The sequence below is a fragment of the Cricetulus griseus genome, chromosome 2, assembly GCF_003668045.3.
Source record: "Cricetulus griseus strain 17A/GY chromosome 2, alternate assembly CriGri-PICRH-1.0, whole genome shotgun sequence".
NCBI lineage: Eukaryota > Metazoa > Chordata > Mammalia > Rodentia > Cricetidae > Cricetulus > Cricetulus griseus.
Genome location: NC_048595.1, coordinates 178,877,932 through 178,904,679, shown reverse-complemented (window position 1 = coordinate 178,904,679; position 26,748 = coordinate 178,877,932). Strand labels below are relative to the sequence as shown.

At 39.5% G+C, this 26,748-nt stretch overlaps 2 protein-coding genes across 2 annotated transcripts in view; both read left to right on the top strand.

Moving 5' to 3' along the window:
- Positions 1–26,748, top strand: part of LOC100759759 (interferon-inducible GTPase 1-like) — a 148,656-nt gene that overhangs the window by 23,114 nt on the left and 98,794 nt on the right. The window lies entirely within an intron of this gene.
- On the top strand, positions 11,163–12,502 carry LOC100762669 (interferon-inducible GTPase 1-like). The gene has a single exon (XM_035440136.1). The coding sequence runs from the start codon at positions 11,163–11,165 to the stop codon at positions 12,402–12,404; it is 1,242 nt and encodes a 413-aa protein (XP_035296027.1). The 3' UTR covers positions 12,405–12,502.

Here is a 26,748-nt window from a genome sequence, read left to right as displayed (position 1 = left end):
TATATTCCTCATGGAGATGAGCTCCATGTCACATAAAAGAAAGAAGGAAAGTAAATCTAGAAAAAAATAAATATTATTCAAGCCAAGTACAAAATCTGGGCATACTGAAATCTCTGGAAAACATCAAAAAACAGACAAATTATATTTTTGTGATATTTGTGATTTGCCATTGATTGAACATTGATGTCAATTATCACTCTTTGTTATTGATTTTTCAGTGTACAAATCTAGGCTATGTTAAACTTCTAATCATTTGAAGCTCATACTGAAGGAACTGTGCACAGATGGAGGCAATATCTTGGATTGATATACAATACTGCAGTTAGGGTAGTGGCAACACTGTTTTTCCTGTTTTTGTAGATGTTGATGCTCGCTAAGGAGTCATGCAAATATTTATATTATTTTCCCTTATTTTACTTGAGTTTTCATTTTGCTGTACTTAAGGGTTTAATTGAGAGCTAGTATGACTTTGCTCTGGTTTCATTTCTATTGTTTTTATAAATGCAATGACCAAAAGCATTTTGAAAAGAAAATGACTTGTGGACTTGCACATTCTGATAACAGTCCATTTCTGAGGGAAGTCAGGGCAGAAACTCTACAAGAGTAGAGAAGGAAAAAATGGGAGAAAGCATTTTACTGGCTTGCTCCCCATAGTTTGATAAAGACTTCTTAATATACCTAGGACCACCAGAGAGGATGCAAAAGAATCTTTCAGGACATATATTATGAAATGTCACTATAGAATACATGAAAATTGTTGTGACTCAAACCTGTTACTTCCGCTTATTCTTTGCATGTCTCTTTCCACCTAGCTCAGCATATTTACTCTAAACTCCAGTGGAATCTAGACTGGGGAGAAAGATGCAGTCTGTAAGATTCTTCTGTTGTATCCTGCTGGGAAATAATTTTAGGATATGGGTGTTTTTAGAGAGTATGACAATTTCATATATCTACACGACATCTTTCTTTATCGTCTTCACTACTATTCTTCTCTCTTCCCACACTTAATCTATAAAGGACCCTTCATCTTTCCCAACTTTGTCCCTGTGTTTTCTGTCTTTTTTAATACCCCACTGATTTTAATCAGGATCACTGTATGTTCTGGTGTAGAGTATTTACATGATCATGGGCCACTTTGTAGTGACCACAATCTCTAAAGAAAAATGACTCTCTCTCCCCCATCAGTAACTAATCCTAACATCGCTTCAGCTAAGGAAAATGGTCTCTTTCACACTGAAATATGGACAGACCTTTGTGTAAACATCCTGCAGGAAACTCCAGCTGCCATGGGTTCACGTGTGCAACTGCCATGAGGCATTCAGAAGATGGCCCCTTGCCCCAAACTCTGGCTTTTCCAAGGTGATTCCTGAAGCTGATTCCGGTGGGAGACTGATAAAGATGTACATGTTATGTTTAAGAATGATGACTCAATTGTCATTAGTTCTCACCATTTTGACTAGTTATGAGAGCATTTTTCTGAGTATGGAGAGAAGGCTTTTGGCTTTGTGGCCATTGTTGCTTGGTGCTCTATTTTGCTGCTAGAAGTGCTGAAACTGAGGGCCTGTCCTGTCAACAGTCAGGCTTTTGGGAGGAAAATTAAGGAAACATAAAGCTTAGAAAATTTTGCCAAAAAAATCCTTATCAATTTAGGTATTAAAATACCTAATCCCATAACATTATATAAAAATGTATTACCTACTATCAATGAATTGCTGTTAGATACAGTTCTTCTGTCGCTTATCACAATCTTTATCTTATGATTCTGATGAATGGTGCACTATTTGAAGTCTAAAATTGTAAATGTCACCAAAGGTAATTAAATATCTTATTGAGAACTTTGTCAATATAAAAAGACTAGATTTGAGATTTGTATCTGTATGGTGAACATGACCCTAGGAATTTTAAAATCTTATTAAAATATATACATTTTCAATCTATACTCATTCTCTATCTTAGTACAAAGCCAATTTAAAAATCCTTTTCCTTCAACATTTCTAAAATCATAAGAGCATACATACAACCTTTTAAACATTTTTCTCCTACGTATTGGAACCTTTTCACTTTTTTAATATTGTAAGACATAATGATATAAATAAACAAGTCTATTTGTTTCTCTGACGAACTGGGAGGACTAAGAACTGATTGCTTAATCATAGGGTCATAAGCAGAATCAGATCAATTTGTCAGAACAGGCCCTAAGAGCTGTTAACAAACCTGAGCCTATGTCCCTCATTGTAGCAGCAGACCCTGAAAAGGGACAAACAGAACACAAACGTACCTTAAACTAGAGGCTACACAGCTCATACCCTGGGAAGACAGGACAAAATAGATGTGTGATTTTATATTAGAAGGCAGTGAAGATTGAACTCATACCGTTTATTGACCTTAAGAAACTTAAACAAAGCTGTGGATGTTGTTCTGCACACTGGCTGTGTTCAGTTTCCAGTTTTTGTTAATTATGCTAGGGCCACCATTGTCTCTGAGCAGAAACTTTGTCTTATGGGGAGTTAACCAGAACAGTTTCAGCTGCAATCTGTCTTTAAAAAGCAAAGAACATTGTAAAAATTAACAGACAATTATTAACCCAATGGACAGCAGCCCAGGAAAACTACACATTAACAATTCTGAGGGTAAACTCAGCTTTCACCAGCAAATCTAAGTTATTTGTTAAAGATTTATTTATGTTATGTGAACTAAAAAGCATTTAGGCTAATCTAACATTGTTAATTTAGCTTAATGCCCTCCACAAGGTACTTTGGTGCCAGGTTAGCCGTCTATGAGCATAAGCATACATGTAGACATAACACATTTTATACATGCATATATTCATACTTCAAATACATTTTAAGAAAACCAAAAGAAATTTGTTGATGGATTTTCTTGTCCTGCATGATCCTGCTGCTTCAGCCCCAAATAAATAGACACATGCTATACTAATTATAAAATGGATGGCCAGTGGTTAGGGGTTTTTATTGATTACCTCTGTCTTAATTGTTAACCCATAACTGCTAATCTATGGCCTTATCTTACCTGAGAACACCTGGCATGACATAGCTTCCTGGTCTCCATGTGGTGACCCTTTCTGGTGCTTCTCTGCCTACATTTCCTAGAATTCTCCTCATATCTTAGCCCTGCCTATCATCCTGGCTCTATCAGTCAAAGAGTGTTTAATTCATCAACCAATAAGATAAACATATATACAAAAGGACATCCCCCATCAGAACTTTTTTGTTAAATTTATCATGTCAAGTTATTTTTAAAATCTTCTGCTTTGATTATTTTTCCAATATCACTAAGTAAGCTTCAATATTAAATCTATTCTTTAAAAATTAGATTATTCAGTTGAGGCACTTAAAAAACTAAAGTCTCAGTATGTAGTACCCTATATAAGATGATTAAACAGGGTTTAGGAGTAAGCTGAAAAAGAAATCAGTCTACATTAAAAACCATTTCTTGACTGGGTTGAAATTATGACTTTGGTGTTTACACAACTAAATTGAAAAAACACACATCTGAATGTTGTGGAACATGAAAAGCAAATCATCCAATGAGTAAAACAAACACAGATCCCACCTTTCCCCTTCGATGCTTTACCCAGATCTATAGGAAGAGAAGCTCCATCTCTGTACCATTAGGAAAGATCTCAAGTCTGGGGTTCAAGAAACACACTGGGAAGATTGTATTTGAGTAAGACAAGAAACTTGTTACAAGGTTGTGAATGCTGTACATGGACAGGCAGACAGCAGCATAGCAGAGGCTCTGAGATCCCACTAACACGGCAGAGTGGGAAACCCTTCTTATGAGTTCAGAGTGAGGTGTTACTGTGCCATGTGATTGATGAGAAGCCTATAGTGTGTGCTTGCAGTCAAGCATCTCTGGGTTAAGGGGGCAGAAAGCTAAGGGTAAGGTGATTTTAGTCATGAAAATCAAATCAGTATCATTACTGAAATGATCACAGTCCAACCAAAATGAGGTTGCTTTACCAAGGGAGGTTGCCTTGGTAAAGCTTAATACCTTAATATAGCTAGAAATAAAAGCAAGGATTTCTTCCACTCACCTGAAACTTGTGTGTAAAAACTGAATCAAGGGTTCCACAACACTGGCCAGATTGGAAAAACTTCTGAAGATTCAGAGAGACCACAAAGCTTTCTCAAGACCAGCAGGCTATACAAGAGCTGAAATCCAAATCCCTGAATTGTGCCCCTTCCCTGCTTTATCTCTGGGAGAGGAGAGGGACCCTTGCTGTGACTGGTCCCTTTGGTTTAACCAGCAATAAAACCCCACTGCACTGAGTCAATATTTTAGTCAACTCAAAGTCAAAATAAACAAGCCAAACATAACACAGTTCAGAAACACGTATTACCTAAGTAAGTCAAAACTAGCACAGGAGTTATCTCCAAAGCGATGCTCTAACACAATCCCCAATAAAGATGCATGGCAATTTTATTTGGGGGGTTCAAATATTCATGCAAGGGTAGGTGAACTTTTAAGCATGCTCATTTTAGCATTACATTCCCTGAGCATACTCATTCTAAAGTGATGGACAGAAATGCCTCTAGGAATCCCAGCTATCACAATAACATTCTAACTGACAATAAGGAAAAGGATACATTTCAGGGATTGAATGCAGAAATCTGTCCATGAAGGTGCATCCCTTGCATAGGGAATAACAGAGTGACACATGTTCTTGTCTTCCTAAACATTCAGACATGGAGTCTGACTGTGGGTATGACAGCATGTTTAAGACCTGTGAAGCTCAAGCCAGACTCAATCCTGCATTGAGAGGGGAGTTGAGAATGACAAGAATTAAGGAGCATGAATCTACAATTGTGAAGAAGGAAGGTTGTAGTCAGAGGGGATCAAATGGGTTGTTTCTTGCCTAAGACTAAATTTAGCTTCAACACAAGACCCCAGGAAATGTGTTATGTGACTCTAATTCAAGCTCCATTTGTGAAGTCATGGATCAGGAAAAAAATTTCTCAGGGGTAGTTGTCCAGACTAGCTTGTAAGCGGTTACTCTGTGTTCCCCTTCTTTGTACAAGCCCCATTACACAGTGATATTTTAGGAAAGTCAACATTTTCTGCCAAGTAATAAGGTGTTTATAGAAATACAAACAGCTCTTTGTTTTATTTCAGTTTCCTCTTCTTGGAAACACAGGTGATTCTGAAAACCAGCTAGATCCATGCTATTCTGTGGTTGGTCAAAACATCCTGATAGGGCATGGGCAGAAGCCAGAAGAGTGTATAAAAGGCAAGGGTGGGTTCCTGTGGAGAGACAGGAGCAGAGTGGACAGGGGTTCCTGCAGCTGAACTGCACTGAGCACATACCCTGGTCTCAGGATTTTCTGGTAAGGGACAGGAGCATTTAGATCTAACTTCTAACCTTCACCATCTCTTTTCTCTTAAAAGCTTTGAGGTAACAAGACATTTAGGAACATGCCTGAGAGTGGGGATCTTCAGCTTGGAAGCTGGGGTGCTTTGGTGAGAGGTGGACAGCACTGCCACAGGGATGATCTCAGCCAATCCTTGAAGCTGAGGTAGTGTTAAAGGACAAGATCTGGATGTTGGCTTTGGTAAAAACATGTCCAATTGTTCTGGCTTGCCTAATTCCTCTTCTAAAATGGCTGTAATGGATTTGTCAGGTGGGCGAATACTGCAGTGTGTGTGAGGGTGCTCTATCTCACTTTCATCTTGCTACCAGGTTCAGGGGCCACTATTTAATTCCTTACATCCCAAGGCCTCTGGCCTGTGGAGAAGATATCTCTGTGTGTGATGCTTCTGCTGTCACTGTCTGTGGAATCCTGTGTCTGAAGAATCTTCTTCAGTGTGGTTTGCTTTACTGTAAAGCAGGAGTGCTAAGGATCATCTCTCCATCTGTGAGGAACATGAGCTGTGTCAGGATGTGGTGACAACTGTCATTCATGCAGGTTTCCTATTGTAATGCTTGCTGTGTCACAGCCTTCTCCTTCCCTGTGTTCATATTCAGTGGAAAGACCTTTCAGAAAACTCTCAATGGAATCTGCACCTCAAATCTGGGAGTTAGAACTTAAAGAAGGAGAGGAAAACTGAATATGAGAAAAGCATTTGTGCTTTCAGGGACATTGTGTCTGTGCCCTTTGGGTGACTGTCACCTTAAACACTAAATTAGGCAATGGTGTTTATTTAACCACGTTTAGCTTTCCTTTAGGACATTTCTTTACCTACACCATCCCGGCCTAGTTCTACCCTCAGTTTAAGCACAGCACTGCAGTTCTGGTATCCTGCAAACAGCTCCCCATTTGTCCTTTGCATTGGCCAGGGACTGCCTGTGCAGTGAGTCTGTAGGTGGTTGTGAAGGCCCTTATGCCCAGCATTAGTCTATGGAGATCCCTCTTTTTTTTTCAAATATACACATATTTTTTATTAGTTCAAATTATGAACAAGCTTGTTTCCCATGTCAATCCCTTCTCCCAATCCCTCCCCTCCCTCCAGCTCTCCCCTCTCCCCCCTCCCTACCCTCCATCCCATCCACCCTCCACTCTCCAGGCAGGGTAGGGCCCTTGATGGGGGCTCCCCAAAGTCCACCATGTCATCCTGGGCTTGGCCTAAGCCTTCCCCCATGTGTCCAGGCTGAGAGTGCATCTCTTCACATGGGATGGGCTCTCAAAGTCCCTTCTTACACCAGGGAAAAATACTAGTCTATTACCAGGGGCCCCCTAGAGTGAAGAGGCCTTCTAATTGACATCCATGTTCAGGGGTCTGGATCAGTCCTGTACTGGCCTCCCAGAGAGCAATCTGGAGTCCATGTGCTCCCCCTTGTACAGGGCAGCTGTTTCTGTAGGTTTCACAAGCCTGGTACCGTCTCCTTTGATCTTCATTCCTCCTTCTCTGCAACTAAGTGCCAGAGTTCAATTCAGTGTATATCTGTGGGTGTCTGCCTCTGCTTCCATCAGCCACTGGATGAGGACTCTAGGATGGCATAAAATGTAGTCATCAGTCTCATCATAGGGGAAGGGCGTTTATGTTATCCTCTCCACCATTGCCTAGATTGTCAGTTTGTGTCATCCTTGTAGGTCTCTGGAAATCTCCCTAGTGCCAGATCTCTCCTCGGACCTATAATGGCTCCCTCTGATATGGTGTCTCTCATCCTGCTCTCCTCTGTTCTTCCCCCAACTCAATATTTCTGCTCCTCCATTTCCTCCTCTCTTCTCCTCTCCTCCTCCTCTCATTCTGGCAGCTCTCTTTCCCCTACCCTCATGCTCCCAATTAGTTCAGGCATTCCTGCCCCTTCCCATTCCTGGGGTCCATGCATTTTCCCTTAGAATCCTACTTGCTTCTTAGTTTCTTTGGTGAAGAGGGTTGTAGGCTGGTAATCCTTTGCTCTGTGTCTAAAATTCATATATTAGTGAGTACATACCATGTTTGTCTTTTTGTGTCTGGGTTACCTCACTCAGGATGGTTTCTTCTAGTTCCATCCATTTGCCTGCGCATTTCAAGATTCCATTGCTTTTTTCTGCTGAGTAGAACTCAATTGTATAAATGTACCACATTTTCTCTATCCATTCCTCAGTTGAGAGGCATCTAGGTTGCTTTCAGATTCTGGCTATTACAAACAATGCTGCTATGAACGTGGTTAAATATATGTCCTTGTATGGACGTGCATTATTTGTGTATAAGCCCAAGAGAGGAATTGCTGGATCTTGAGGTAGACTGATTCCCATTTTTCTCAGCAGCCACCATACTGATTTCCAAAGTGGTCTTACAAGTTTTCACTCCCACCAGCAATGGAGGAGTGTTCCTTTTTTATTTCTCCACATCCTCTCCATCATAGATTGTCATTGGTGTTTTTGATTTTAGCCATTCTGACAGGTGTGAAGTGGTATCTCAGAATTGTTTTGAGTTGCATTTCTCTGATGGCCAAGAATTTTGAGCACTTTCTTTTCTTTCTTTCTTTCCTTCTTCTTCTTCTTCTTCTTCTTCTTCTTCTTCTTCTTCTTCTTCTTCTTCTTCTTCTTCTTCTTCTTCTTCTTTTTGCTCTCCTCATTTCCTCTCTCTCTCCTCTCCTCTCCTCTCATTCAGCTCTCTCTGCCCTGCCCCAGCCCAAGCTGGGCTGCCCCTTTGAATTTCTTTTTCTTTCAGATTTCAGCCACTGTTGCTCTTCTAAATTCCAAGACATTTTTTTTGGTTTTTTTTGGCTCATTGGTTTCTTCATTCATCCATTTCTGGCATTTTCTGGGGCATTGCTTTTTTGTGTGAGTAACATTAAGCCTTTTCTCTTTTCAGAGATCAGGTTCTTCTGGACTGTACAACATGGGTTGTGTTGTTTGTGGTTCCCATTCTCTTTTCATTTTTCACTGATTCATTTTTGCCCATTTTTTTTTTTGTCTTGAATTTTGGGAACCTTTTTTTTTTTTTTTTTTTATTGGATTACAGATTTTCAAATCAAATTCTCTTCCCTCCTCCCCCCCCCCCTTTTCCCTCCTCCCTCCCCCCCCCCCCCAAACCCCCCACCATCCACAGGCAGGCACCGGGGCTCCACCAAGTCCACCAAATCTTCCTGTGCTGGGCCTGGGACCCTCCCCATGTGTTCAGAGACAGAGTGCATCCCTTCAAGTGGGATGGGCTCTCGAGTCCCCCACATACACCAGGGCAAAAAGCCAGTCCACCTCTAGAGGCTCCCAGGAGTGCAGGGGCCTCCCCGATGGCATCCATGATCAGGGGGCTGGATTAGTCCGGTACTGGCCTCCCAAAGAGCATCTGGGGTCGACATGCTTTCCCTTTTTCAGGCCAACTGTTTCTGTGGGTTTCTCCAACCTGGTACAGACCCCTTCGTTCTTCATTCCTCCCTCTCTTCAACTAGGTTCCAGATTTCAGCTCAGTGTATTTCTGTGGATGTCTGTCTCTGCTTCCATCAGCCACTGGATGAGGACTCTGGTCTGGTCTGTGATGAGTCGGCGGAAGGGGAAGGAAGAGTGTCCTGTACCTAGATTCAGGGAGCTCCTCCCTCGAGATCCCTCTTTTGTGTTAGATTATTTTTATTATCTCCGCAGACTCTTGGCACCCACTCCTTTTGAATGTAGTAAGACTGGAATTACCCTCTGACCTCCAGTTTGAATTTTATTTCCCAATGGGTATGTCAATGCTGAAGCCTGCCTAACTGAAGCACAACTTAATGCACTGCATACCTAATGAACTTTCCCTGAGTGAAATGGGGATCCTTACAGTATTTCTTAGACTTCAGTTGACATGGCATGACTTCAGTGTCAATAGGATAACTCTGCCAGTTTAGTCATCCATGTTATTGCAAGAAGAGTCACAGGAAAAATAGTAATGTCAATGACATCAAAGTTGGGATTGAGGAGATCTTGAAGAAGGTAATGTAGTTGGAATGACCAAATGCAATTGGATTTGGAAATCCAGCTTAAGTCTGTGAACTGATTTGATAGGGGTGAGAAGACAGAGGAGGCTCCATGGTGAAATGGGATTTGTTGTTTCCTTAACTAATTGTAAGGTCCAATGTGCTGCCAAATAAAGTTAGAAATATGAGATCTGAATTAGTTAAATACCCAACAATCGAACTCAGGTGGTTAAGCCTGGAGGCCAGTGTAATTTCACTGCTGAAACATCCTATTAGACATGAAACTCATTTTTGATACAGGGTCCCAAGTAGCCCAGGTTAGCCTCTAACTCACTCTGTACCAAGAATGATCTTGAAGTACTGACCCACATAGTTCCACTTCCTGATCGCCAGAATTTCAAGAATCTGCAAACACATGAATTTAATAAAATGTTTATGATTGAAGCCAAGGCCTTATTTATGATGGGAATGATCTCTACCAATTGACCAGTATCTACATTAAACAGTTAGATTGCATTCATAAAAAAATGTTTGAAAGAAAACAGTGAATCTAAATGAGTAATTCAGAACACTGAAATATTGCACTGAACTAATGGAATTTTTGGAAGAACTTTATTTTTTTTAAAAAAAAATTTAGAAACAAGCTTGTTTTACATGTAAATCCCAGTTCTCTCTCCCTCTCCTGCCCCCCACTAGTCCCCTCATCTGTTCCCTTTCTGCTTCCCAGTGAGGGTGAAACCTTCTATGGGGGATTCAAGAAATGGATTTTAACACTGACTTTAAGGGAAAAGAAATTTTATATCATTGCTAATTTATATTCTTTATGGAGATGAGCTCCAAGACATGTAGAGGATATAAGGAAGGTAAATCTAGGCAAATACAAAATTATTTCAACAAAACACAAAAGCTGAACTTACTAAAAATTTTGAAAAATTAAATGAAAGAGATAAAATAGATTTAAGTGTTAATTAAAGAGATTTGGTATCAATTAAAAAGTAATGTCAATTATCATTCATTATAATTGATTTCTCAGTGTACAAAGTTAGACTATGTTAAGTTTCCAATCATTTGAAAACACATACTAGACATGTGCACAGATGGAGAAGATATCTTGGATTTATATACAATATTCAGTCATGGTAGTGGCAACACAGTGGTTCATGTTTTTGTAGTTGTTGATGCTGGCTAAGGAGTCCCGAAAATTTTTATATAATTTTCTCTTATTTAACTTGAATTTTCATTTTTCATAATTAAGGGTTTAATTGAGAGCTAGTAGAAATTTGCTCTAGTTTCCTTTCTGTTGAGTTTCCTTTCTATTGCTTTTATAAACATCAGGACCAAAGACATTTTGAAAAGAAAATGATATTGTGGGCTTACACATTCTGATCACAATCCACTCTGAGGCAAGTCAGGGCAGAAACTCTATAGAAGTAGAGAAAGGAAAAATGGGAGAATGCTATTTACAGGGCTTGCTCCTCATAGTTCCATAATGCCTTCTCAATTATCCAGGACCACCAGGCCAAGGGTGGTACAACACACAGTAGGATGGGACCTCCCACATCAATCCTCAAGCAACAAAACGCTCCATAGGCATTCCCCAAGTCCAAACACATGGGGCAATTCCTCAAATGAAACTATCTCCTCCAAAAGGACTATAGTTTGTATCTGGTTGAAAAAATATCAGCACATATATGGGAACTAGTCAATATCAAATGTAACTAAGGCTGAAACATAGTGAAGGAACATAATGCTAAGCACAAAAGCACCTTTGATCTCTTGCAACTTATTCTTCCTTCCTTCTTTCAGGGACTTAAAAATCACAATCATGGGTCAGTCCTCCTCTGAAACAGCTAAAGATGAAGGCCATGGAGATTTGGTGCCCAGTTTCACTGCATATTTTAAGAAGATGAAAAGAGAAAACCAAATCATTTCTCAGGAAACCATCCGTTCCATTGAGTTACATTTGAAAAAAGGAGACATTCGGGGGGCAAACTCTGTAATCAGTGATGCATTAAAAAATATTGATAGTGCCCCAATAAACATTGCTGTGACAGGAGAGTCTGGAGCAGGGAAGTCCAGCTTCATCAATGCCCTGAGGGGTGTTAGACCAGAAGATAAAGGTGCAGCTGCAGTTGGAGTAGTAGAGATGACTATGGTGAGAACTCCATACAAACACCCCAAAATTAAAAGTTTGATTTTATGGGACCTGCCCGGCATTGGAACTAATAGATTTCCTCCAGAAGATTATCTGAAGAGAATGAAATTCCAAGAGTATGACTTCTTCGTTATTATTTCTGCCACACGTTTTACAAAACTTGAACTAGACCTTGCCAAAGCAATCAGATCTATGAAAAAGAATTACTACTTTGTGAGAACCAAGGTAGACATTGATTTAGACAATGAAAGGTATAGCAAACCACGTACATTTGACAGAAAAAAGACCCTGCAGAATATCCGAAGCTACTGTGAGAACGCCTTTAGTCAAAATAAAATGGATGTACCACAGATTTTTTTGATTTCAAACAGTGATTTGTCTGACTATGATTTTCAAGTCCTGATGGATTCACTGATAAAGGATCTTCCTGCTCAGAAACGCCATAATTTTACACTTTCCATTAGTAATATTACAGAGGCAGCCATTGACAGAAAGCGTGAGGCCCTCCAGCAGCATATCTGGATGGAAGCCTACAAGTCTGGACTTCTGGCTACTATTCCTGCAGTGGGCATCCTCAGGGATGATGTGGAGAAGCTGAAGGTGAAGTTAAACCACTATCAAGTCGTCTTTGGAGTGGATGATGAATCCCTGGAACTCATGGCTAAGGATTTCAAAGTGTCTGTTGAACAACTGAAAAAAAACATTAAATCTCCTCATTTGTTGGGAACCAAGAAAGAAGAAACATCAAGAGAAATGTTGTTGAAATATGTTGAGAAATTTGCCGCAGTTACTGGTGGGCCTCTTGCTACAGGTCTTTACTTTAGGAAAACCTTTTACTTGCATCATATCTTCCTTGACACGGTGACTGAAGATGCCAAAGTTCTCCTTAGAGAGACATACTCAAAAAATTAGTTCAAACTCACTTCACCCACAGCTACTGAACATGAACATCAAATACCAGGAATCAGTAGATAAATTTCCCCCTCTGTATATTTTCTTTACACTAGCCAAATCATTTCCATCACGGGAAAAACTAAATATGAGTACTTTGTGTCTCAATATGATAGGGTTGGAAAACCCAAATCCCTCTTCACTGCTCTGCCTCCTTCTCTTTCTTTCCACACTTCCTGCATACTTGAACACACACACACACACACACACACACACACACACACACACACACACACACACACACACGAATGAACACATGCCAATATATGACATGCAAATATGTGCAAGCACACACAGGAAACTGTAGGGGAAATTGCTGACCAAACTTTTTGGGGGCTGCCACAGGTGCCGCTGACCACACCTACTTGGGTGTGGTCGGAGTTATGTAGCAAGGCTTTAAATATCAGAGATGCATGCAAGTGGCCCTCTTTTACCTCTCCAAACTTGCTGAAAGGATGAGCAGTCATTTGGTATAAACCTGGTCACTGTCACTGCTGTGTGAGTACTTTCTTAATAAACTATCTATGATCAATCTACTTCTGATTCCATTGTGTTCCTCAGTAGCTGGTGTTAGGAGTAGTTTTGATTCTGAACCCACGGGTGGGTGGTGACCTTTGGAGAGATTTATTCCCCCGCCACTTTAACACCAGGGAAACCTTTCACCTTTCTCTACCAACATCATTGCCAAGAAACGCCCATGACACTAATTGCTCCAGTTCTCTCCAGTACTGTTTGTGCTGGGAGGAGCATGCCACCGCTGCTGCATTTGCCTGGGGCTTTCATTCCTCCCAGTCAGTCTCCCAACCCAAGGGCGTTTTCTGACCCCAACTTGTGATCCCATTCCAGTCGTTTAAGACCCTGCTCAGCCCTCTCCACTGTCCAGACCGAACACATTTTCTTTCCATTTTTTATCATTGTTTTATTTGAATTAGAAACATGATTGAATTACATGACAATCCCACTTCCCTCCTCCCTCCCTTCCTCCCCTACCACCCCTCAAAGTAAAATCCTACCGTTCACATATCCTTTCTTCTAATCTACACCTGACTCAAACTTTCTGCTCCCTCACGACCTCTGAATTCCTCTTCTTCCTTTCTCATTCTCATAGCTCCCTCCCCCCTCTTCCCATTTTCTCAATTTGCTCAGGAGATCATGACCCTTTCCCCTCTCCAGGGGACAATGTTGGTCTCTTTTAGGGTCCTCCTTGTTTACTAGTTTCTCTGGCAGTGTTGATTCTAGTCTGGTAATCCTTTACTCTATGTCTAAAATCCACATATGTGTGAGTACATATCATGTTTGTTTTTTTGTTATTGGGTTACCTCATTCAGAATGGTTTCTTCTAGTTCCATCCATTTTCTTAAAAATTTCATGATTCCATTGTTTTTTTTTTTCTGCTGTGTAGTACTCCATTGTGTAAATGTACCATATTTTTTCTATCCGTTCTTCGGTTGAGGGGCATCTAGGCTGCTTCCAGTTTCTGGCTATAAACTTTCTGCCCTGTGCTTTCCGCAGTTTTCTTCCATTTTTAGAAACCCAAGGCTCCTCCTGTTCCATGTTAATCTTTGCAGCCGCTGTACATAGTTCCTGGCGTGCAGCAGTGTGGTTCCCCATATGCTCAGCCCAAGCAGTAGAGTTCCTTTTTCACTCCCCACAGGCCTGCAAACCTGCTGCTGCTGCTGCTTGCAGACCAAGTGCTGCAGCCAGCTGCTGCTCACTAAAGAGACTAAGCCTTGGTGTCTCGAGTCATCCCCTGGCACCCAGAACCCATACTGCTCAATGCAGTGGCTAGCTACAGCCCTGCAGGTTTTCCAAAGCCTTTTCTGCTAATAACAACAAACCCCTTCCATCCGTTCTAACTTGGTTGGGAAATCGTTCAGATATTTTTCGGTTAGGCTTGAGATGGACTTCACCTCTGCAGTTGAACATGCGTCATCAAAACCGGGCACCTGTGCCACCTGCTGGTCAAATTCAGTACTGCAGCTGGAAAGCAACAGTACAGGTAAACTGGCAGAAAGGCTGAATACCAGACAATGCACAAAATTGGGAATATTCTTGCTACTTACAAGAATTCAATGATAGAGGAGGCTTATGACTTGTCAGTGATGTACCTATATGCTACATTAGCAGTCAGCTTTATAGTCCATATGATATCTGTAACCAAGAATTGAGACACAGGGAAACAGACAGCTTAGCAAATTGGATGAAGGATATAAAAGCCAGTCAGGAAAATTTCATTCTGAAGTAGAAGACATGGAACTTTTACATAAAGAAGTTGAGAAAACACAGTCTGGCCATACCACATTACTAACACAGATAGAAAAAACTGATGGCCAAATAGAAATCAAAATATGTCTTATGTCTCATGCTTTGGATGCAAAAATAGCTAAGAACTGAGACAGGATTGGCCAACTAGCATCAGCAATTAAATCCTTCGCTGAAGAATCTACTGCCACAGACCAAAAGCTGGAGTCTAGGATTGGCTATTTAGAAGGCAATACACAGGCCATTCAAATACTATCTAAGTATGAAAATATTAGAGGTTACAAACAATTATAGATGAAAAATAAGGAAACTTACTAATTCTATGAAATTCTTAGAATCCCACATGACTGTTGAGATTCAGTCTCTACATGAGACTATGCTATGGTTGCCAGTCTACAGGCTATGGATGACATAGAAACAGACTTCTCCCATTGTGATGCACCTAATCTATTCAAACATCGGGAAAATTTTGCTAAGGTTGTTATGAATTCACCAATGGTGTTCCCAGCAACTATGATAGAAAAAGCACCCCCCAAAAGGCATGCAAATGGCCAGATGGCTTATCAATGGGAACCCATATAATTAAAAGACCTTAAGGGAATTAAGGAGTCGCTGTTTCATATGGTCTCCATAACCCTTATGTGACAGAATTATTAAATCCATGGGCAACCTTCAATAGGGTGACACCACAGATTGGGAATGTCTACTATCAGCTGTAGTTGATACAAATTCTTGTCAGATACAGGAAAGATTTGGATAGATGTTTTGTACCTATTCCCCCATAATCAAAACATTCGAATGAACTCAGGAAGTTGGAGGCACTTGCCATGCATGTGTGAGGACCAGAGTTCACTTTCCAGAACTGTCATAAATGCTGTGTGGGTGTAGCAGCCACCTTGTCCTTCCACACTCAGAAGTAGACACAGTGGAAGCATGGAGCAAGCTGGCTTCCCAGACTGAAGATCTGCAAGCTTGGGATGCAGTGAGAGAATTTGGCTTAATGAAAAATGTAGAAACTAACTGAGGAGGAGACCCAACGTAATCCTGACATGCCCCCACACATGCAAACATATAAACCACAAAATGTGATACACTTTACATATAAAATAAAAACAGACTCGGGAAATAAATAAAAATCACAAGTCTTAGAATGTACAGGAATAAATAAAATGCATTTGAAGGAATGAGAATTTCAGACCAGCTGAGGCACCCATAAATCATGGGGGGCACACCATGACTGCAGAAGTGGACTATCATTGCCTTGCTGAGGTGAGTTTTTCAGGGATGAAGCAGCCTCTGATCAGTCAATGTTACTGTAAGTAACTCTCCCTCTAATAAACTCAATCATGCAAAACTAGACTAGAAAGGTGTTTCTTTGGTCTGTTTCTGTGTACCTAGATGGGGTGAATAGGTGTTCATTAGTGTCTCCCCATTAAATATCATGCAATACAATTGATGCATTGAACAGAGACCAAAAGAACCATGGATGAATTAAGGAGAACTAGTTGCCTTGTCCTTACAATGGATGCTTACAAATGGAGGAAGGAAGCCTGTCCATGTGATTTACCCCTCACTCCCATACCCCCACATACCTGAATAGAAGCTAGACACAAGGGTTTAAGATCATAGTGTGTTGTTAGGACAGAGAATCCTACACATTATATCTAGTGGGGAATTCATACAGCCCCACTGGGACTGGGTAATGTTCTCAGATGGTAGGTAAGTCTTAAAATGGGGGGTTGCATGCATATTACATGCAGGGAAGGTCCTAGGTTACCCAGAGCACTGTCAGAAAAGGAGTGTAGGTAAAAACCAAACCAAATGGAAACCCAGGATGCTAAGCTACCCTCATGTGCTGCATGCCTGCCTAAAGGGAATTACAGAGGGCAATAAAAAGTTTTAATAAAACATTAATAAACTCACTGGCTCATTAGACAAGACATGGGAAGCATCTCCTTTTTACCTTCTCAAAATGCCCTCCTTCTGAGAAAGACATTTCTTTCTCTCTCCCCAGGAAAAGCCACATAATAACAGAGATGTTTTGGCACAAGTAGACATTGTCATCTGACATAATTTGGAATCACATGCCCTAAAAAGTTATTTGCATTTTGTCTTAGTTTTTTTTTTTCTGTTGATGTGATTAAACACTGTGAGAACACAGTCCATGAATGAAGCTATGTGAGATTTCTGAGAGCTTGTGAAAAAATCCAAGCAAACAAGACAAAGCCTTCCTGGCCAGATATGATGTGGTGTGTAACTTCAGTTTTATTGTATCTCTTAAGACTTGCTTTGTGTCAAAATGTAGCCAATTTGAGGAAAGTTCCATGAATTTCTCAGATGTATATTCTTTTGTCTTTGAGTAAAATGTTCTGTAAATATATGGTAGGTCTATTTGGTTGATAGCATCAGTTAGCTTCAGCATTTCTCTGTCTAGTTTTTGTATAGATGACCTGTCTGTCAGCAAAGGAGAGGTACTGAAGACTTTCAGTATTAGTGTTTTAGAGTCAGTATATAATTTATGCTGAAGTAATATTCCATTTATGAACTTGGGTGCCCTTTTGTTTGGTGCATAAATCTCAAGAACTAGAATGTCCTCTTGGTGTTTCTTTCCTTTGATGAGTGGGTAGTATCCTTCCCCATCTCTCCTGATTACTTTTGGTATGAAGCCTATCTTGCTAAATATTAAAATGGCTTCACCAGCTTGCTTCTTGAGTCCATTTGCTTGGAATATTGTTTCCAAGCCTTTACCCATAGGTGATATCTATCCTTGAAGTTAATGCATGTTTCTTGGATGCAGACAAACAATGGATCCTGGTTCTTTTTGCATCTCTTATGTTAGTCTGTGTATTTTTATTGGAGAATTGAAACCATTGATATTGAGAGATTAGCAATAAGCAATGTTTCTTGATTACTGTTATTTTGCTATTCTTGCTGCTGTTGTAGTGGTGATGTGATAATGGTAGTGATGCAGAGATGTGTGTGTGTCTCTGTGTGTCTCTGTGTGCCTGCGATTGTTTCTATGTGGGGGTGGGTGGGTGGGTGTGTCTGTGCATGTGTGTATCGCCACTTCTGATTTACTGTTCTGGAATTGTTTATTCCTTGTTTTTTTCTTGGCTGTGTTTAACATCTTTGGACTAATATTTTCCTTCTACTCCCTGCTGTAGGGCTGGTTATGGAAATAGATGTTTTTTTAAAAAAAAGGTTTCATTGTGAATTTGCTTCTTCTAATGTGATTGAAAGTTTAGTTAGATGTACTAGTATGGAATGGCCTTAGTGGTCTCTTAGAATCTATAAGAAACATCAGTTCAAGCCTTCCTGGATTTTAAAGTTTCCATTGAGAAGTTGGGTGTTATCCTAATAGATCTGCATTTATAGGTTTCTTGGCCTTTTTCCCTTACCACCTTTAACATTATTTCTTGGTTCTATCCATTTAGTGTTTTGATTATTATGGCTGTGTGAAATTTTTCTCCTCCATTCTATTTGATTTTCTATATGCTTGTTGTACCTTGAGAAAATTCTCGTTTTTAGGGTAAGAAATTTTTCTTCTATGATTTTGTCGAAAATATTTTCTATGACTTTGACTTGCATTTCTTCTTCCTCTATTCCTTTCATTCTTAGATTTGCACTTTTCATATTGTCTCAGATTTCCTGAATGTTTTGTGACAGTAAGGAGTTTTTTGTTGTTGATGGTTGTTGTTGTTTCACACGTCCTTTGACCAAGATATTCACTTCTTCTATCCTGTCTTCAAAGCCTGGGATTCTCTCTTGATCTGAGGCAGAAGCGGGCATGAGAATGCAGAATTGGATTTTAAAGAGAGGAAGGAGAGGTGAAGATCTGAGGATAGCCACCTTGCCAGAGTACTGTTTGTTTTCTTAATCTTAGCCATTCTGACTGGGGAGAAGAGATCTGAAAACAGATTTGATTTCAAGTATCTTGGAGGCTAGGATGTTGAACAATCTTTTAAATATTTTTTAGTCACTGTGTTTCTCCTTTTGAGAACTCTCTGGACAATTCCATACTCATTTTTAAGTGGATAGTTTGTTTTCTTAGTGTTTACTCTTTTGAGTTTTTGCATATTTTATACATTAATCTTGCATTGAATGAGGTGATGGGGATTGAACCCAAGATCTTCTTCATGCTGGAAAGGCTCTCTACCAGTTGACTACATCTGCAGTGCACAGTTAGATTGCTTTCATAAAATAAAAGTTTAAAAGAAAACAGTAAATCTAAATGATGACTTGAGGATTCTTAAATATTATATTGAAGAAATGGATTTTAACATGGACTTTAAGAACAAAAGTTTTTCATTATTGCAAGGTTATATCCTCATGGATATGAGCTCCATGTCATGAAAAAGAAAGAAAGGAAATCTAGGTAGGACAAATAAATATTATCATAGCCTATTACAAAACCTGGACCTACTGAAATCTTTTTTTTTCCTGCAAATTTATCACCTCTATCTTCTCCACATTCATTTTAGTAAAATAGAGTTTTAAGCATAATGCTATAGTCCAAATTATTTGACAAGTCTGAGTGTCCATACTTGTAGAATGAAGACAAAATCCTTTAATGCCTTCATTAGTCTGAACCCAAAAGGATTTTGTATTATATATGCTCTTTCATACACCAGAACGTACAAGTAGAAAGGGTATTTTCATTTTCTATGCCACGTTTTAATTCAATTTTGATTTTGTCTACAATATCACTGCAAATCCATCACGGGTCCCTCCACTAGCATGGAGAATGCTTTCTCATCTTCAAACCACAACATTAAGGACACGATTTTTGTGAATTTCTCACACAGGCTCATACCACCTCCTTCGATCCCTGCAGCATTTTCTCTATAACTATTGTGTAAGTTTTAACTGTACTTCTTGCTTATAAACACATTCTCAATTACAATAGTAGCTAAATAATGGCCCAAATGTTTTGCTCTCTGTGTGTTTCTTAAGGACTGGGAGCCAGTGAATAACTAGCACTAAAGAATTAAGAAAGTGGGGGAAACCCAACGAGAATTAAAAAAAAAAATACAACTAGGTAACAAGTACTTTTCTTTTTTTAATTATACTTAAAAAGTAAGTTATTTTACATGTCAATCCCAGCATCCAGTTCCACCCCTCCTTCCCTGTCCCCCAACTAACACCCTACCTATCCCATAACCTTTCTGCTCCCCAGGGAGGGTGAGGCCTTCCATAGGGGGTCTTCAACGTTTGTCATATTCTTTGGGATAGGACCTAGGCCAACCCCCTTGTGTCTAGGCTCAGGGAATATCCCTCCATGTGGGATGGGCTCCGAAAGTCCATTCCTATACTAGCGATAAATACTGAGCCCCTATAAGAGGCCCCATAGATTTCCAAGGTCTTCTCACTGACACCCACATTTAGGGGGTCTGGATCAGTCCCATGCAGGTTTCCCAGCTATCAGTCTAGGGACCAAGAGCTCTCCCTTGTTCATGTCAGCAGTTTCTGTGGGTTTCACCATACCAAACGTATGGACCCCTTTGCTCATCAGTCCCCCTTCTGTACAACTGGATTTCAGTTCAGTTCAAGGTTTAGCTGTGAGTGTCTGCTTCTGCTTCCACCAGCTGCTGGAGGAAGGCTATACGATGGCATATGAATTAGTTATCAATCTCATTATCAGGAGAGGGCATTTAAGGTAGCCTCTCCTCTATTCCTTCCATTGTTAGTTGGTATAATCTTTGTAACTCTCCAGACATTTCCCTAGTGCCTGATTTCTCTTTAAACCTATAAAGTCTCCCTCTATTATATTATCTCTTATCTTGGTCTCTTCTGTTCTTCCCTCAACTCAACCTCCCTTACCCATCATGTCTTCCTCACCCCTCCTCTTCTCCCCTTCTCCTTCTGAAATCTTTAGAAAACATAAATAAAACAGACAAATTAGATTATGTGATCATTAGAAATTTGCCATTGATTAAACATTGATATCAATTATCAGTCATTGTTATTGACTTTTCAGTGTATAAATCTAGACTATGTTAAGCTTCTATTCATTTGAAGCACATACTGAAGGAAGTGTGCACAGAGGGAGCAGATATCCTAAATTAATATGCAATATTGCAGTCAAGGTACAGGCAACAAAGTTGTTCTTGTTTTTTTAATTGTTGATGCTAGATAAGGAGTTGTGAAAATTTTTATATTATTTTCCCTTATTTTACTTGAGTTTTAATTTTGACATACTTAAGGATTTAACTGAGAGCTATTATAAATTTGCTCTAGTTTCCTTTCTGTTGTTTTTATAAACAAAATGACAGAAAGCATTTTGAAAAGAAAACGATTTGTGGAGTTACACATTCTGATCACAGTCCATTTCTGAGGGAAGTCAGGGCAGAAAATCTACAAGAGTAAAGGAAGGAAAAATGGAAGAAAGCTGTTCCCTGGCTTGCTCCCTATTGTTCCCTAAAGCCTACTTAAATTGCCCAGGACAAACAGACCAGATGCAAATGAACCTTTCAGGATATGTGTTGTGAAATGAGGCTATAGAATATAAAAAAAAAAATGTGTTGCCTCAATCCTGTTACTTCTTAGTACTCTTTTCTTGCCACTTTCTGCCTAGTTCAGCATATTTACTCTAAACTCCAGAGGAAGCTAGACTGGGGTGAAAGATGTACTCTATAAGATGCTTCTGCTGTAACCTGCTGGAAACAATTTAAGGATGTGGGGTTTTTTTAGAAAATGTTTTAATTTACTGTATGACAACTTCATACATCTACATAACATCTTTATTAACGTCATACACTGTTCCTCTCTCTCTTCCCACTCATATTCTATCTGGGATCCTTCCTCTTCCCCACCGTTGCCCCTATGTTTTCTTGTCTTTTTTTTCTTAATACCCCACTGATTTTAATCAGGATCACTTGTGATCTGCTATGGGGTTATTTACTTGATCATGGGCAACTTTGTAATGACCACATCTCTAAAGAAAAATGACTCTCTCTCCCCCACCAGTCACTAATCCTAATATCTCCTCTGCTAAGGAAAAGGCCTCATGTACCCATGGTATTGTTCACACTGAAATATTTACACACAGATCTTGTGTGTAAATCTCCTGCAGGAAAACCCAGCTAACATGAGTTCATGTGTGCAAATGCCATGAGGCATTCAGAAGATTGCCCCTGCCCCATCCTCTGTCTCTTCCAAGGTGTTTGCAGAAGCTGGTTCAGGTGGGGGGTTAGTAAACATATCTCTGTTATACTTAGGGATGAGCACTCAACCATCACTTATTCTGACTACTTTGACTAGTAATGAAACTGTGCATTAGACACTACTCCCTGTAAAAACAAGACAAATGGGAAATAAGAAGCAGCAACAACAAATCTCTTGTCTGAGCAAGCTGGAAACACCGCAAATCTCTGGTATGGTCAGAAATATTTAGAAGGAAATTTTTGTCAGCGAGCCCATTTATCAAAACAGCAGTAGTAGATGCTGTGGGGCAAGTTTTTAGGGTGCTCTTTTTAATTTTATGGTTTTTAATGTACAGTTGGAGTGCTAAGGAAGAAATTCATTGTTTTAATGATTGATATTTCATATCACTATCATTTGTAAGGTTCATACTCAGTGCAAGACATTTAAGACAAGTTTTTGTTGTTTATTTTCCTTTTCCTTGTTGTAGTTCTTTGAGAACTTTCTACAGTGTGTTTTATTTGTTAGTTGATTACATTCATTTATTTCTTTTCTGTGTACTGATGTACTGGAGCTAGGTGCCAAATGCTAGAGCATGCATGTGGAGGTCAAAGAGCAAGTTGTGAGTCTCTGGATTAGAACTCTGATCATCTGCCTTAGTGACAAATGTCCATATCTGCAAAATGTTCTTGCTGTCCCCAGAAAGTTTTAGAGTGTGCATAATTAGAATCAGGATGGTGACCAAAAGGATGGAAGGCTTTTGTAAAAGATCGCCAAAAACTATGTTTGATAGATATTCTAGGCTAACAACAGTCTATCCAGACTCATAATTGCTCTGAAAGTTGTAACTACTTTCAGTTACATCAGGCTCCAGGGAGCTTCTGCAATTAGTGAAATTTACTATCAAATAGTTTATTTCAGCAGATATCAGAAAAGCTTAAGTCTGCCCCCTTCACCCCTGTCACCATTAGATTTACATTAGGCCTATTGAGAGTAGAACCTCGATGTCTATCCAACTTGGGAGATGAGTAACAAAACTCAGAGGGGACCCTGGTATTTCATTAGGAGTTGCCTAGCCAGGAGACCAGGAGCTGGGCAGCATCCTCGCCATCCAGTAGAGTCATGATTTTTCTGAGTATTGAGAGCAGGCTTTTGGCTTTGTGGTCATTGTTGCTTAGTGCTGTTTTGTTGCTAGAAGTGCTGGGACTGAGTGATTGTCCCTGTCAGAAGTCAGCCTTTCAGGAGGAAATGGAAGTAGTTGCCTTAAGGAAATATAAAGCTTAGAAAATTTTGCCAAAAAAGTACGTATCAATTTAGATATTAAAATATATAATTTCATAATATTTTATAAAAATATACTACCTACTATCCATGAATTGCTGTTAGGTACAGTTTTTTGTAGCGTATCACGACCTTTATCTTATGGTTCTGATGAATGTTGTTTTAATTGAAGTCTACATTTGTAAATGTTAGCAAAAGCAAATCATTATCTTCCGAGAACTTGTCAATATAAATAAAACTAGATTTTAGATTTGTATAAGCATAGTGAACTTGTCCCTAGGAATTTTAATAACCTATAACTATGGCTAACTCAGTTATACACATACACATTGATTGCTCTGTACTCATCCTCTATTTTAGTACAAACCCAACTGAAAAATCATTTTTCTTCAACATTTCTAAAATCATAACAGCATACTTACAAGCTTTTAAACATTTGACTCTTGTTTATTGGATCCTTTTTTTTACTTTTTTAATATTGTAATACATACTGATATGAATAAACAACTCTTAGGTAGAAAAGGTATTTGTTGCCCTGATGAACTTGGAGGACTATGAACTGATTGTTTAATCTTAGGGTCATGAGCATAATCAGACCAATTTGTCAGAACAGGACCTAGGAGCTATTATCAAAGCTGAGGCTATGCCCCCCATTGCAGCAGCAGAGCTCTGAAATGACACAGAAAACAGAACACACAAATACCATAAACTGGAGGCTACAAAGCTCATACCCCAGGAATACAACCCAGAATAGATGTGTGCTTTTAAATTCGAAAGCAGTGAAGATTTAACTCATACCATATATTGACCTAAAAAAATACATCAAAGAAGAAACTTAAAGCTGTGGATGCTGTTCTACGCAGTGGCTGTGTTCAGGTTTCAGTTTTTGTTACTTATGCTAGTGCCACCATTGTCTCTGAGAAGAAACTTTGTCTTATAGGCAGTTAACCATAATACTTCCAGCCACTATCTGTCTTAGGAAAGTAAAGAACATTGTAACAGTTAACAGATAATTATTAACCCGATGGCCAGAAGCCCATGAAAGTTACACATTAAAATTCTGTGGGTAAATACAACTTTCACTAGCTTATCTAAGTTATTTGTCAAAGACTTATTTATGTTATATGAACTAACAAGCATTTAGGCTAATCTAAGAGTTTTAATTTAGCTTAATGCCCTCCACAAGACAAATTGGTGACTTGTAAGCAGTTTATGAGCATAAGCATACATATAGACATAACATAATAAACACATACATATAATCATGCATTAAATGCATTTTAAGAAAATCAAAAGAACTTTGTTGATGGATAATTATGTTCTGCCGGATCCCACTGCTTCAGCCCCAAAGGAATACACAGATGCTATATTAACTATAAAAAAATGGCCGATGCCTAGGGCTTATTTTTGGCTACATTGGTCTTAAATATTAACCAGTAACTATTAGTCTACATATTTCTACATGGCCTTATGTTACCAGAGAACTCCTGGAACAACCTATCCTACCAGTATCCACATGGTGACACTTTCTGGCACTTGTCTGCCTACCTTTCCCAGAATTCTCCCTAACTCCTAGGCCTGCCTATCTTCCTGCCTCTATCTGCCAAACAATCTTTTATTCATCAACCAATAAGATGAACATATATACAGAATGACATACCCCATCATAATTTTTTTAAACTTATCCTCTCAGGTAATTTTTAAACTCTTCTGCTCTGATTATTTTTTCCAGTATCACTAATTGAACCTCAATCTTGAATCTATTCTTTAACTGTTTGAATTTTCAGTTGGTGTAAAATAGAAAACTTATGTCTCAGTATGTAATACCCTAAATAGGATGACTACACAGGGCGTGGAATGAAGCAGAAAAAGAAATCAGTCGATATAAAAACTATTTTCTTTACTCCCTTGAAATTTTGACTTTGGTGTTTATACAAGTAAGTTGAAAAATCACACATCTGGATGTTCTTGTACATGAAAAGCAAATCATCCAAACAGTAAAACAAACACAGAAACCACCTTTCCCCCTGCTATGCCTTAATGCAGATCTATAGGTAGAGAAAATTCCATTCCTGAACCATTACTACAACACTGACAAGATTGGAAAAACTTTTGAAGATTCAGAGAGGCCACAAAACTTTCTCAATACCAGCAGGTTATATAAGAGCTGAAATCTAGGTCCCTGAATTGTGTCCCTTCCCTCCTTTATCTGGGAGAGGAGAGGGACCTTCCTGAGACTGGCCATTTGGTTTAACCAGCAATAAAAACCCATTTCACTGAGTTCACATCTCAGTGAACTCAAACTAAAAATAAACAGCCAAACATAACACAGTGGAGGAACATGTATTACCGAAGTCAGGCAAAACTAGCACAGGAGTTATCTCCAAAGGGATGCTCTAACTCACTCCCCAATAAGGTAATATGGCAATATTATTTTGGGGGTTCAAATATTCATATAAGTGTAGGCCAACTTTTAAGCATGCTCATTTTAGCATTACATTCCCTGAGCATACTCATTCTAAAGTGATGGACAGAAATGCCTCTTGGAATCCCCAGCTTTCACAATAATGTTTGAACTGACAATAAGGAAAACGATACATTTTAGGGGTTGAATGCAGAAATCTGTCCATGAAGGTGCCTCCCTTGCATAGGGAATAAGAGACTGACACAGGCTCTTGTCTTCCTAAAATTTCAGACATGGAGTCTGACTGTGGATGTGACAGCATGTTTAAGACCTGTGAAGCTCAAGCCAGACTCAGTCCTGCATTGAGAGGGGAGTTGAGAATGACAAGAATTAAGGAACATGAATCTACAATTGTGAAGAAGGAAGGTTGTAGTCAGAGGGGATCAAATTGGTTGTTTCTTGCCTAAGACTAAATTTAACTTCAACACAAGCCCCCAGGAAATGTGTTGTGTGACTCTATTTCAGGCTCCATTTGTGAAGTCATGGATCAGGAAAAAAAAAACTTCTCAAGGGTAGTTGTCCAGGCTCCTCTATGTTCCCCTTCTTTGTACAAGCCCCATTACACAGTGTTATTTTAGGAAAGTCAACATTTTTTGGCAAGTAATGAAGTGTTGATAGAATTGCAAATACTTGTTCATTTTATTTCACTTTCCTCTTCTTGGAAACAGAGGAATTTCAAAAACAAAAACAAAAACAAAAAAAACCTAGATCCATGCTCTTCTGTGATTGGCCAAAACACACTGATAGGGCAGGGGTAGAAGCCAGAGGAGTGTATAAAAGGCAAGGGTGGGTTCCTTTGAAGAGACTGAGGAAGAGTGGACAGTAGTTCCTGCAGCTGAACTGCACGGAGCACATACCCTGGGCTCAGGATTTCCCAGTAAGGCACAGGAGCATTCATATCTAACTTGTACCACTCACCATCTCTTTTCTCTAAAGAGCCGAGAGGTAACAAGACATTTAGAAACATGCCTGAGAGTGGGGATCCTCAGCGTTGGGTGGCTTTGGTGTGAGGTGGACAGCATGCCAAAGGGATGATCACAGCCAGTCCTTCAAGTTGAGGTAGAGCTAAAGGACAAGATCTGGATGTTGGCTTTGGTAAAACATGTCCATTTTTTTTTTTGGCTTGCCTAATTCCTCCCCTAAAACGGCTGTAATTAA